This window comes from Anneissia japonica, unplaced genomic scaffold, assembly GCF_011630105.1.
Source record: "Anneissia japonica isolate Jap-2015-1 unplaced genomic scaffold, ASM1163010v1 scaffold1374_len1023071_cov147, whole genome shotgun sequence".
Lineage (NCBI taxonomy): Eukaryota > Metazoa > Echinodermata > Crinoidea > Comatulida > Comatulidae > Anneissia > Anneissia japonica.
The window spans coordinates 410,352-423,391 of record NW_022728671.1 but is presented as its reverse complement, the minus strand read 5'-3'; the positions used below and the strand labels follow the sequence as shown (position 1 = coordinate 423,391).

At 34.1% G+C, this 13,040-nt stretch overlaps 1 protein-coding gene across 4 annotated transcripts in view; it reads right to left on the bottom strand.

Moving 5' to 3' along the window:
* LOC117114455 (circadian locomoter output cycles protein kaput-like) overlaps positions 1-13,040 on the bottom strand; it is a 61,512-nt gene that overhangs the window by 6,375 nt on the left and 42,097 nt on the right. For 3 of the 4 annotated variants that reach the window (XR_004446368.1, XM_033258122.1, XM_033258123.1), the window contains 7 exons: positions 10,960-11,066; positions 9,538-9,685; positions 7,928-8,178; positions 4,358-4,416; positions 3,624-3,962; positions 1,747-1,869; positions 429-575 (listed from right to left, as the gene is read on the bottom strand). Coding sequence is in view for 3 of the 4 variants with exons in the window: in XM_033258122.1 (XP_033114013.1) it covers positions 429-575; positions 1,747-1,869; positions 3,624-3,962; positions 4,358-4,416; positions 7,928-8,178; positions 9,538-9,685; positions 10,960-11,066 (1,174 nt within the window). In the remaining variant the exon portion in view is untranslated. The remainder of the gene's footprint in view (positions 1-428; positions 576-1,746; positions 1,870-3,623; positions 3,963-4,357; positions 4,417-7,927; positions 8,179-9,537; positions 9,686-10,959; positions 11,067-13,040) is intronic. The other variant, XM_033258121.1, reaches the window with a different exon arrangement.

The window sequence follows — 13,040 nt, the reverse complement described above, 5'->3', positions numbered from 1 at the left end:
GTATAAGAGACAGATACTGGACTGTGCGACAACTTTACCATTTCACCACAACATGCCTCATATTATTGTTGAAAAACCAAGGCTAAAAATAGGCTTATTAGGATCAGACGACTATAAAAGTGTATGGGTGGGGCTGACATTGAAAAAGATTGGAAGTACTGTACACAGTTTATGCCCTGCTGGTCTCACCAGATTGGAGCTGGCCACCAGCTTAAAAAGGTTGAATACCCGGGCCCCTAGAACATCCTAAAGAAATCAAACACACACATGCAAATCAGTACAATGCAACCTAGCGGTTTGGCTTCATTTTGTGAGACCTTTGGAACAATACCACACAGGTAGTGAACGGAAAAGTTCGTTACATATTGCAACTCAGAGCCACATAAAGAAACCTGTTGAAAGAAGGTAAATTAAAAATAAAGAAATACCGTAGAATCTGAACTCAACTGCTGCAAGGGACTGGAAGATGAGGGTTGAGCTTGCAGTTGGTTGCCAACAATTGAGTAATTAGAATTTTGATGAGATGGTAATTGAGGTCGAGGGTGAACGTCTGGAATCTGGCTTCCGCCATATATCTGTAATTTAAAGATCAGTCACATACTAACTGTAAGTTATACTTTGAATAAACACCCTCAGCATATATTATTGAGAAGGGTTTTTGAGGGAGGCATTTATTTGAGGGGGAATATATTTTTTTTTTTTGGTGTAAATTGGATACGTAGATACTCAAATAAACGCACCTTTATTTCACTGTAAATGTGGATATAAAACACATAATTACCTTCCAAATTTTTTATTGCATAATCATAAAGACTTATTAATCCAAACCAGGTTGAGAAAAATGTAATTCTACTGGAGTAGAATATTAATAATAATGTTGCTTCCATTAGATTTGTTGACACTCATTTAGCGGGGTGTTATTTGACAAAAAAATTAGATGCCTTGGGGTGGTTATTCTAGAAGGCGTTTATTCCAAATGAGGCTCTAGAAGGGGGTGTTTATTCGAAGGTGGTGTTAATTCAATGTGGAGCATTTATTCAAATAAATACGGTATAATTTTTTAAAGCCTGGTCCAAATTTAGAATTTCCCTGCAATGAAAATGTATTATAATTTAAAAAGTGGTTCTATGAAACATCATACATATGTTTTCGACAAAAAGTGCTAACCCTAATTTGTTCAAGATTTTGGGTTAATTTGGTTAAAAAGTTTTTTTTTCTTTTTTTTTTGGTCTTATCACAATCAGTATTATCGTTATATTAACCAGTAACATTATCATCATCCCTACAATTATCATCAACTACTACAAACATAAGCGTGTTCAATGACTTTTTCTATGTAAGCTGGATATCTCCAATGAATAGTATGGCAGAATTTAGAAAACCAGACACAAGTGTTGTATGTACCTGTGAGTCTTGCACAAGAGCATCCCCTTTTTATGTCTCAAGCATCATAACAATTTTATTAACCTTAGATAAAATGTTTTGGCCAATTATACCCTAAAAACTTATAAAAATTAAGTGAATTCGTCGTTAAAAGGTGAATACAGGCCATATAAATTTCTTTTAACGAAGATATACCGACTGACGATTATAATCAGTAGCAGTTCCACCACAACAATTTACAAAAGATAACATAGAGGGCGCTCTATTTAGTGATTCTACATAGAGGGCGCTATCTACCAATTGCATTTTTTTTTTTTTGGCAGGTATATGTAGATGACAAATAAAATGAATCTAAATACTTACAGATATTTCCCTCTGTAGTGAAAGAGGGCTAGCGGGAGAGGACTGCTGCATATGCTCTGGCATAACTGGAGATGAGAGGTTTTGAGGGGACTGTACAAAATTTCCGCTGATATTCGGATATACCTGGAATCAACAGAAGGAAATACAGAAGTGTATACAGAAAATTAATCACAATCACTGGAATGCCACATCACTAATTCACTCTGGGTGCCCAGGATGCGAGATCACATCCACACCTGTTCAACATACCACTATTGTATTGCATGCAAACTCCCTGGCAGTAGTCACCAGAACAAGAACTCTTTCCCTGGAGGTTCTAGGATGGGCCTGAAGTAATGATCTAAAAAGAGCTACCACGTTTGTTTGTGTTTCACTACAGCCGATGGAAATGATTTTTATTATGGTGGCGCCCTTTCTGCCTTGGCGCCCTTTCTGCCTCTTTATTTGATACATTTAATAATGAGTTGCCAATGATTAGCACCTGGTTTTACTGCTAATAAGCTTCTTGTAAATACTACAAAAACAAATTATGTTTTATTTCATAGCAATCAAAAAAAGATTGAGTTAGATATTAAAAGATAACCGTAATATTTATCTCAATGATAATTACTATTGAAAGGAAATATGAAACTTTTTTTCTAGGTGTCCTAATTCACGAAAACTTATTATGGACTAGTCATCATAAATATATTGCTAAATCGATAGGTGTTATTAATAAACTCAAATATTTTTTCTGCAACGTATCTTATTTAACTAAATATAACTCACTTGTACTCCGTTATTTACAGTATTGCAATATTGTATGGGCAGCCGACTATCCGACCAATCTTGACAAATTACTTAAGTTACAGAAATGTATTATTCATATTTTTTATTTATTTTTTGTAAATTTTTTAAATTTTTTATTTATTTAGGCACACAATACATGTGCCAAGGATTGTCAATAGCGAATATATCAAACATACACACACGATGCTTTACACAAACTAAATCTCAATATGAGATTTAGGGAGTGGAGTTGTTTTGGTCATGAGAAAAAATCCTGCAACACTGACAGGAACTGAACCCAGGACCCTGGGATTGGAAGGCAAGCATCTTAACCACCAAGCTATTCAACTCCACTCCTTATTCCCCCTTGATTCTCCATCCGAACCTTTATTTAAGAAATTAAATTTTCTTAATATTTATGATCTTCACAAAATCCAAATTTCCTCTTTCATGTTTAAATATGTCAATGGACTATTACCTTCAACAATTTCGAATTTATTACAAAATATCTCTAATTTACCTAGATATAATTTAAGAAAACCTCATAAAAATTGATGTACCGTTTTCTAGACTAACTAAAACAAGTCTTTTTATTACTATAACTGGCCCTAAATTATGGAATGAATTGGATGATCAACTAATAAATTGTAATAATTTACTAACTTTTAGAAGTCGTATGAAAAAAATGTATCTTTTTAATTATTCTGACCAGTAACCTTTTATAATTATGGTTTGTGCTATATACAGTAGGTCTTGATTCATGTGTATTATAGTGTACCGTATATCTATTTGATTAATTTATCCTTATTATTATTATTTTATTATTTATGGGTCAGGTTGAGACAAGCTGATGCTTCTAGACCTGACCCAAACCATAATTTCAATATTATTTTGTTCTTAACAAATGTGATTGACTTTAATTTTCATATTTCTCACTCAAATTTATTATGTTTTATGATTATGTTATGGTTAAATAAATGTTGAAGAAGAAGAAGAAGTGTACGGGATGGAACTAGGAAAAAAAAAACTTGACAGTTAATGTGCTAAACAGATACATCATAAATTTCATTTCATGTTTTTATATTAAGACGTTATGGTAGTTGACCTACCCTTGGTAATGATGTTTGTGGCGGTAAAGCTGTGTTTGTGCTGGGCAGCCTTGGAGGCTGGGCCGGTTCTGTCACTTGGGCTTGAGGATTAGGTACGCTCTGTCCACCAGCTTGTAAATAAGTCGATAGGAATGGTTGATGGTGGATCATTAGCTGCTGTGCCCGTACCAACTGCTGCTGAATGCGCTGCAACTCTTCTTGTTGACTGTGAATCTTCTCTTGGATTATGTGATGCCGTTGTAAGAGCTGTTCCTGTAGCTGTAGTTGAATCACTGCCATTTCCTCCTGGGTTATGCCCTCCTCTGGCTGGCCTGGGCTCATAGCATTAGCATTTACAGGCTGAATAAAAATTGACCAAAAATATTACTTTCAATTTAACCTTATTTTTCGCTTCGTCCACAATCAGCAATTCTAATTTTTTTTTTGTTAATATGAACATCGCACCATCTAAATAAGAGTCGCAGCAGAGGCAAATAGTTGATCCCTTGAGACCTACACAGTCTCCTACCGTGACCTTCACCATCTTTATCCAAACAATTAAATCTAATTGATATGCGCACTCTGAATAACCACTTACCTCTACAGTAATTTTGATTTAATTTCATGTTTTTTGATAGTGTCCCCTCTCCCAGACATAAAAGTAAAAATATATCTTATGACCTATTTGCTGTTGGTTGGATGTTGTTGAAATAAATAAATAAATCAGTAGTTAAGAGTTAAGTGTCAGTACTTACTGAATATTCTGAACTTGAGATTGAAACAGAGTCGTAACTCTTAACACTCTGGTTTTCAACTACAGAAAAACAAACAATCAAGCACTTAACAATATTTTTTTATTAATAATAACAATAATAATAATAATAATAATAATAATAATAATATGTTAAACTTACATACTGCCCTCCTCTGAGAAAAGGCATTAAGTACATTTTTTTTAAATTGAGATATGTAACTCCTGAATGTCTCTATGACCTTATTTCATCAGAAATTCCAAAAAAAATGTCTGGATATATGAAATTTTATTGGGCATTATTTGCAAATTTCACTACAAATACTCCTTGAATGCTTGACTTCACGCAGGACTGATAGTATCCAATAATCACTTAACAATATTTTTTATTAATAATAATAATAATAATAATAATAATAATGATAATAATAATAATAATAATAATAATAATAATAATAATAATAATAATATGTTAAACTTATACAGCGCTGCATGCTAAGCAATTCACATTAATACTTCGGTCACTGGATCAAATACATATGGAACAAATACTCAGTTACTCAAACAAATGCTCCCACGAATCACAGGCAATTTATCCAATTTAACATTTGAAGAAATCAAAAGTGTATTACATTATTCAATTCAATTTTATTCAAAAACACCCCCAAGAAAGAGAACAGAGAAAATACAGAAGAAAAACAAACTATTATGGAATAAAAAACCATCCATCAACAGATCAATCCAGAACAACAATTCATGAAATGGAATCCCACGCAGTACCAGTAAAATAACTCATATGACATCGATAATGAGATAGAAATCCTCTCAAGAGGTCACTATTATAATTTTCAGAATAATGTAAAATAATACTAATACTGTCTCAGATTCCATACCAAATTACTTTTTACATTTTTTTTTTTTTTTTTACAAAAAAGAGTGAGTATTGCTTATCAAGACAAACTTTTGCGAATGAAGACAAATTATCCTTACAAGTTGACATTACTCTGTCAATTACAGTCCTCTTTTAGGTGGTATCACTATTGGTTTCGCACTTAACTAAATGTAAGTAAAATCTTCTGGAAATGGAAGAATTATTAAACATTTGGAAAAAAGGTCTTAACGTCATCAATCTTGGAGATTTCAAGAGCAATTAATACGTTGGCGGTTCTGTAATAGTAAGGAAAACCGAGAGATGCTTTAACCCTTATCGTGCCGTAGGCGCAATAGTGCGACAGCAAAAAATTTACCGTTGAATGCCCTAGGCACACTAGTGCGACACATCCAAGTATACGTGAATTTCGCCCTCTATACTGTCTATATATCATTCTGATGCTCATTTGTTTTTGCATCCGGGTTACTTACACTTTGAACTTCTCGAATAAACAAAAATCTTGACAACTTTTATTGAAAAATATTTTATAAATCAAACAAAATGTCAACTTAAGTTTCAGTATGGCTGCGCAGCAGCGATATAATGTGGAACAAGCCATACACAAAGTTTTTGATGATAATAGTGTGGATAGAGACCAGGTACATTTTTGTGGAATTATAATTGTGTTTCTGTAGGCTAGTGAGAGTGATGAGAGTGATGGTTATGATGGGGAAGAAGCTAATATCGCCGGTGGTGCAGCGGGGACGAGGTAGGACTAGGGACTAGCCTAGGCCTAGACGAAGTTAGGCCCAGCCTATACAAAGAAATAGGCCAAATTGGATGGCGAAAACAGAACATTTCCATGATTGTAAAACAATTTTTTTTTACAAACCAGTTTCACATATAGAACATATGTGCTATGAGGATTATTTTTTTTATAAATAGTTTTTTGTTTAGGGTTCAAGAAATATGTAAAAATTTCATTTAAAGAGAGATACTAATTTCTGCTGTGTAATTATGTAGTTTTGTGAAAGTAAATTGGCATGCCAAAATGTCACGCACCAGCGATTTTCAGGGTTAATAAGTTTACTTTGACATTTTACATGCTCAGAACACAGCGACTTTGATAGGTCGATACATTGGCAGCCATAAGTTAAAATTGGAGAGAGGTTTCAAACATGTGACTGTAAGGAATAAACACCGTGTTGATATTTGTGAACTCTAATATGTACATCACTTTTAAGTTTACCACAGAGTTAAACACAAGGTATGTGATAGAATCGGAAACATTGAGCATTCCCCCATACTCCAACTGGGAGCAGGGGAAAATAATGCTTGCCAAAAGTAACACAATCGGATTTGGTTTGATTAAAATTTTATATTTGACAGTTCAAAAGTTTGATATTTTAACCTACTGTAGTGGTGTTTATATGTTATTGCTGCGAAGCAGCCAATTCATATTCTTGACAGCAATTTGACCTCTGAAAGGTCATTGTTTGTCAAAAATCAATCGCTTGAGACAACTGAAAAGCGGAGTTTCCTTCTTTCGTTCTGCCGGGTAAAATCAATTACTTTAGGCGACGTTTGTAGACTAACCTACTCGTACAAACGTCGGCATGTCGCGACGCTGGAGTACTATTCAGGGTTTTTACTATATTTCTAGGTTTCCTATTTCTACGTTTAATCGGCTCATGTCTCAGCCACAATATTTTGAGAACAATATTATTTACGAACCCAGATAAACTTATTTACTAGCCTATTTCAACGTTGTAGACTGGCATAGTGTTTGCGGAAATAAATACCATTTTATGCGCAGATCGATTCGCCAGCAGCGAGTCATCGCCAGCAGCAGCGAGCCATCGCCAGCAGAGAGATGTCACTGCAGCAAAACACTATTGTACCAACGCTGTTCTAATAATGGGTCGTCTTCGTGCTCATATTATTTGTTATATTTTTATTATTCATTATTTTCACTTGACTCGCATAAATAATTTTGTTCGAAGAACATTTTATGCAGTTGTACTTCGCAGCACTTCACTTGCAATTTGCAATTTCTAGTATATATACTATCTATATATAATCTGACAAAATTTTAACATCATCTAGAAACCTCTCCCCGATGTCAGCAAATGTTCGACTAAGTGAGTTAAATTAGTACTAAAAATTACCATCACGATTTCATTGGAATATAAGAATTTAGTTCCAATTTCCCATTTTCCGTCCCACGAACGCATGTGCTTGCGCTATTTTTTTGTGGGACCTTAGCAAACAATATATCCAAGGGGCAGGTCTTACTGAAAGATCCATTGGCCTGAGTGGGAATCAAATGTCCTTACATTTGAGAGACCCAATCGAAACCTTTCTGCCAAACACTCCCACAAATTACTTTATTTTCATAATTCCTAACAAGACTAGGGATCGAGAACATAAACACCCTTCTCAGGACAGGACGTTTCGGATGGTTTGGAGGAGGATTCTTGGAATGGGAAGTGTTAAAGTAATTGGTGGGGACCTGATGTTCAAGGATTAAAAGGGGAAGAAGCACTAAACTGGGATCCATGTAGAACTGCTATTCACGGCAATCCGGTCAACCCATGTAAACGTGGAAATGAGGCTGCTAAATGGAAATGATAAAACAATGATGATGATGAAATATTTACTTTAAATGCCTGATAAATATATAAATAAATGTTATTTAAATACCTCCACACTGAAATTGATTTTCATTCTCTTGAAACGATTTTGACACCGTATTATTTTGAACGTTATGCGGCGTGGTATATGTCATCTTTTTTGATGAGGATACTGGAATGGATGCATCTGTTGACATACACGTTCTAGATGAGGTTGATTCCCAGTCACAGTTACCTTCCGAGGTGGACCCATCCACGCTCATTAACTGGTCCTCTTCTACACAGATCTCACGATTAAATATCTCTCGTACCTCGGCATAACTTATTGAGAAAAAAATATTTTCCTTAAATATGTCATACAACAGTTTATTTAGCTTTTTGATTTAAATATACTTTTTTAAAGTGCATTATGGACAATGAGAAAATTTAGTATTTCTTTTATATTTAATCTAGGTAATGGCTCCCACAATAAATATGCAATAAATTACTACAAGTGTATCTTGTCAAATAGTAATTATGTGTTGATTATAGGCTTATTATATTGACCAATGACCAATAATAATAATAATAATAATAATAATAATAATAATAATAATAATAATAATAATAATAATAATAATATGTGGTTATAAAGTTAAACTTTTAGGGGAATATCTTTTGTGTTATTTTCCCATTAACGTTGTTTTTTTAATTGTTCTCTAATTTCTCCAATGTCTAAGTTCCCCTTAAGGTAGGTTTCAGTAACATAATAACAATAATAATAACAATAATAATAATAATAATAACAAAGAAAATAACAGTAATAATTATTACAATAACAATAAAAAAAATTAATAAAACTAAATACAGCCATGATCCTTACTTATTCTAAAGCTCTGTCTTGATTAAATTTTTTATGACAAAAAAAACACTGTTGTATGCCCATATATAGTCATGATTTGCACATATGGTCATGATGTCAGATTTCATCATGACCATATTAGGAAATTCACATGATTTTTTCAGATTTACTGGGAAAAAAAATGTAATACTTAGCACACATACATTTTTTTTTCATAAGAACACAATAAATATATGACGTGTATAATCTTTATGAAAATGGAAAAAATTATGATGTGAGAATGTCATCAATCAATCATTAATAAATTATGTACTCATTTGAGTGGGAGGGTGATCACAAAAAAGCGTATGTTTTGTACTCTCCGGAAAATAATGAATGACCAATAATAACAAAAATAGTAAGCAAATAAGCACCGTAGTTCCACCCCACCACCCATCTTCCCAGGGTGGGCTTATATCCAAGGAAATATCCAAGGAATTCCTTTTTTTAATCAAATGGCAATTCTTCAGCATTGTATGCCTAATTAAAAGCTAATATTTGATGTTTTTTTTTTTAGAGAATAGTTGAAAAGCCGTAAACTCACTGCGTTGTACGATGAATCCACATTTGCTTCCGGCTGGCAATAGACTAAGCAACGCCGTCTGATGATTGTCAGTTGCAATCTGAACGGATCCTCATTAAAAAGTTGGGTCCATGTCTTCGCGTGTGGTCTTCATTGCCGTCGCACGCAGTGAGTAACCGGCTTAAGTCATGCACTGGGCTTTTGCCCGAGAAAACGCTGTTACATAAAATATGGACATGAGGATCTACGGTATATGACAATACTGTAAATTACTTACTTGACAACTACGTGAGCACAAACAATAAATTCTGGCTTTGAGTTCCACTGATTGTAGGTAATATAAAAACGGGTTTTAAGCCATATCCACTCTTGGCCCTTTGTTAGGAATCGATAGTAGGACGACGTTCCCTCACTCGTTTGCATCACTATGAAATACGGTAGAACCAAATGATAAGAAATGGTGGTGTACGCCCTAATCACAAACATTCTCAACAAAGGGGTTTCAGGTTGAATGAAGTCTCATTGTGAGGTTCAAATGAACTTTCTTTAGGCAAGACTTTTTTTTATAACATGTTTAGTGAACCCGCCGCTCGCCAATAATAATGATTTCGAATAAAAATACAATATTATTTTTGGCCAACTAGCACACCCGCCACTACTAAAAAAAAATGTTTATTACGCCCGCCGCTGTCTTTAAATTTTATTTCCTCTCTGCAAGCTGACACCCAACGGCACTCCATGAGAAAACTGATAATGAAGTAGTAAAACAAATTACGAATTTGCAGGAGATGGGTTAAAATTTTCCTGGAGACTTTTACTTGCTTGCGGGAGTGCGGAGGGGCGTCTTGATCCCGTATTGAGGAATGAAAATCAAAATCGTGTTCACTACACTTCAATGCTTGAGCTTAACATACGGGAAAATTAATAGAGTTCATTTAAAATTGAGGGCGTCCTCTTCTTGACTACCGATACACAACTCTCCATTTTTGGAACATCGGATACATTGGAGTTAGTGCTCTGGTATTCTTAATAGGGAGCATTCGATTTGTGCAACGACGTGACACTAGAACGGAATCACCCATGCGTGACTGTCCTACATGGCGTCCTACGTTCTCTGCATACGTAGATTTGGCCAAATTGCGTTCCAGAATCTACTCGATAAGGTAACCTGAACGTTCTCGCATGCGCAGATGACTTTTAGTGACGTCATTACGTTCTACGCAATCGAAAGCTCCCGAATATAACTCTACGTACCTTTCGAGCACCATCAGGGCACTTTGTTTACAACAACCATTCATAGAGCATACGTGCTAGAATTACATTAGATCTGCCAAGTGTCACGCATTCAGCGTGAATGTCACATTTTTTTAACATAAACATTGCAGGTCTGTAACTTTAAGTTTAATATGTTTCACTTGCAAAAAAAATGTAAGTAAATATTTGCCGAGCTTATCCCCAGTTTTAAGTAGCGTGAAGCAAAAGAGACTGTAATGCGCCACCTGGGTGGATCGCTAGTTACTAGGTTATTCCCACCCATTTATACAGCTAGGTAGTTTGAAGCAATAGATAAAGTGCCTTGCTTAAGTACACCAGCAAAATGCACAGAAAGGTATTGAAACCCCAACCTTGAGGATGGGAATCCAAACCGTTGGCACTGCGCCAAAAAAAATACCAAAAGGTTAACTGGTCAACTACTTACATGCTTCGTGCCACTTGGTAATCTTACTCAAATCATCCTGATGATAATAGTCATACACTGAGGTACCCAATACTTCAAAAGGCAAATACCCAATGACTGGGGGCGCTCTGCAAACAATATCAAACCAAGTTGCATTAACAAAACAGAAACAGTCACCAACACAAATGACAACAAACATATTTAAAAAACAAAAACAACAATAATAATAATAATAACTCGAATACTATGTCTGTTGGTTAAACAGAAAATATGGCTTTTTTTCACTGAATAATGTTGAAATTGTATAGTTAAAATATAATTAAATGTATATTAAAAACAGGGATTTCAAAAGTTTTGGAAGTAGGAGGTTGAATCTGAAAAGTAGCAGACGCACAATTTATCATCAAAGAGTTCAGAGTGGGGGGGGGGTGGCGTGGTCCGGAAAATTTTTTTCTAGATGCCTGGAAATGGCCTCTCCTGCATTCTTTGAGCTCTGTTTGACATGTTTTATGGACATATTTTATTAAACAAAATAATGTTTTTTGTAAGATTTTTTGTTTTTATTCAGCTGGTCATAATGTTGAGTTGTACCATACTGTACTAATATAACAGACATATAATACAAAAGTAATAATTTGTAATAAGTGAATTTATTATTTTTAAAAAATCCAAAATGGCTGATATGACATTTTTGAAGTACAGTAAAACATTTGGTTTCTGCAAGGTAGGTATTGTAGTAACAGGCCTGGAGAACCATCTGTTTAACATACTGTGGAAAATAATAAATAGAAGTATATAAAGGTACTTGTTGCATATCATTTGTGTGGTTGCTCCTGGATATAATCAGCTACAACCTTATCATGAGTTGGAATCTGAAAAATAACAATATAAAACAAATAAATAAAAGCATCACTAAATACATTTTTGAACAAATCTGGCTAGGTCTGTATTAAATCCAGTGAAAAACTTATTATATAATGTATTTAATTATTATATTTTTATAATTATTATTATTAGTACATTATAATAACCAAATCATTGCAACATGTATAAGCTTATATAAGCCAATAGGTCTTCAACATGTGGCTGGACATCATCTTCAGCTACATGATCATCATAATTGCTAAAATCATCATCTTGAAAAAAATTAATGATTTTTTTTTTAAAGCTTTAAAAAATGCCATTACCAGTAGTAATTACAGTACTACTAATCCTGGTAGAGAAGACTAGATAGCCAAGAGTTAAATTACAATTGTCAGGTCGGCCCATGTCAGTGACATGTTGTTAATTTGTTTTGCTTAAATCTATCGTAAGTTTTTATTAGGTTCAATTTACTATGTATGGTGAAATAATCCTTGTAAAGTAAACAATGTGCAGGCTATCCACGATAATTAATTGCTGGAACCGGACGGATCGCATGCACTGACGACAGTGTAGTACTATTAATTAATATTACTACCCTATATTCTAACTCAACCTATTTCTATATTCGATATTTTAATACTCTACTCTGCCAGCCTCTTCTTCTAGGCACTAGATATCCTAGCTAGACTAGTTAATTAATGAATCAGCAAAACCCTGCGGGCCTTTCCAGAGGCCCAGCAATCGTCATTCATGGTCAGACTCATGAATCATTTTGGTTGTTTTGTTAATTCACTACCATCACATGTTCATTAAAATACTTACCTTTTTGGCCTTTTTTGAAAACCAGACCTCTGCGAGGGCCAAGGTTCCTATGCGGGCATTCGTAAAATATTGCACTGCTGTATTATCGATGATGTAGACATGGCAACTAACGAGGGAGTGCTCGTGTTAATTTGAGATGACAAACACATTTAAGGGCAGATAGTTTCAGTTTTATCATATGTAATCATGGCAATCATCAGGTGCTAAAAGTACCTCATGAAACAGCCTGTAGTGCAATAAAATGTTGAATTTGTAACCAAGCATCATCTTGTTTTGATTTTATATTGTTCTGCTTATGCATCGAGCACTGTTGTTTTTATATTTATATATATATATATATATATATATATACATATATGCATATATATATATATATATATATATATATATATATATATATATATATATATATATAT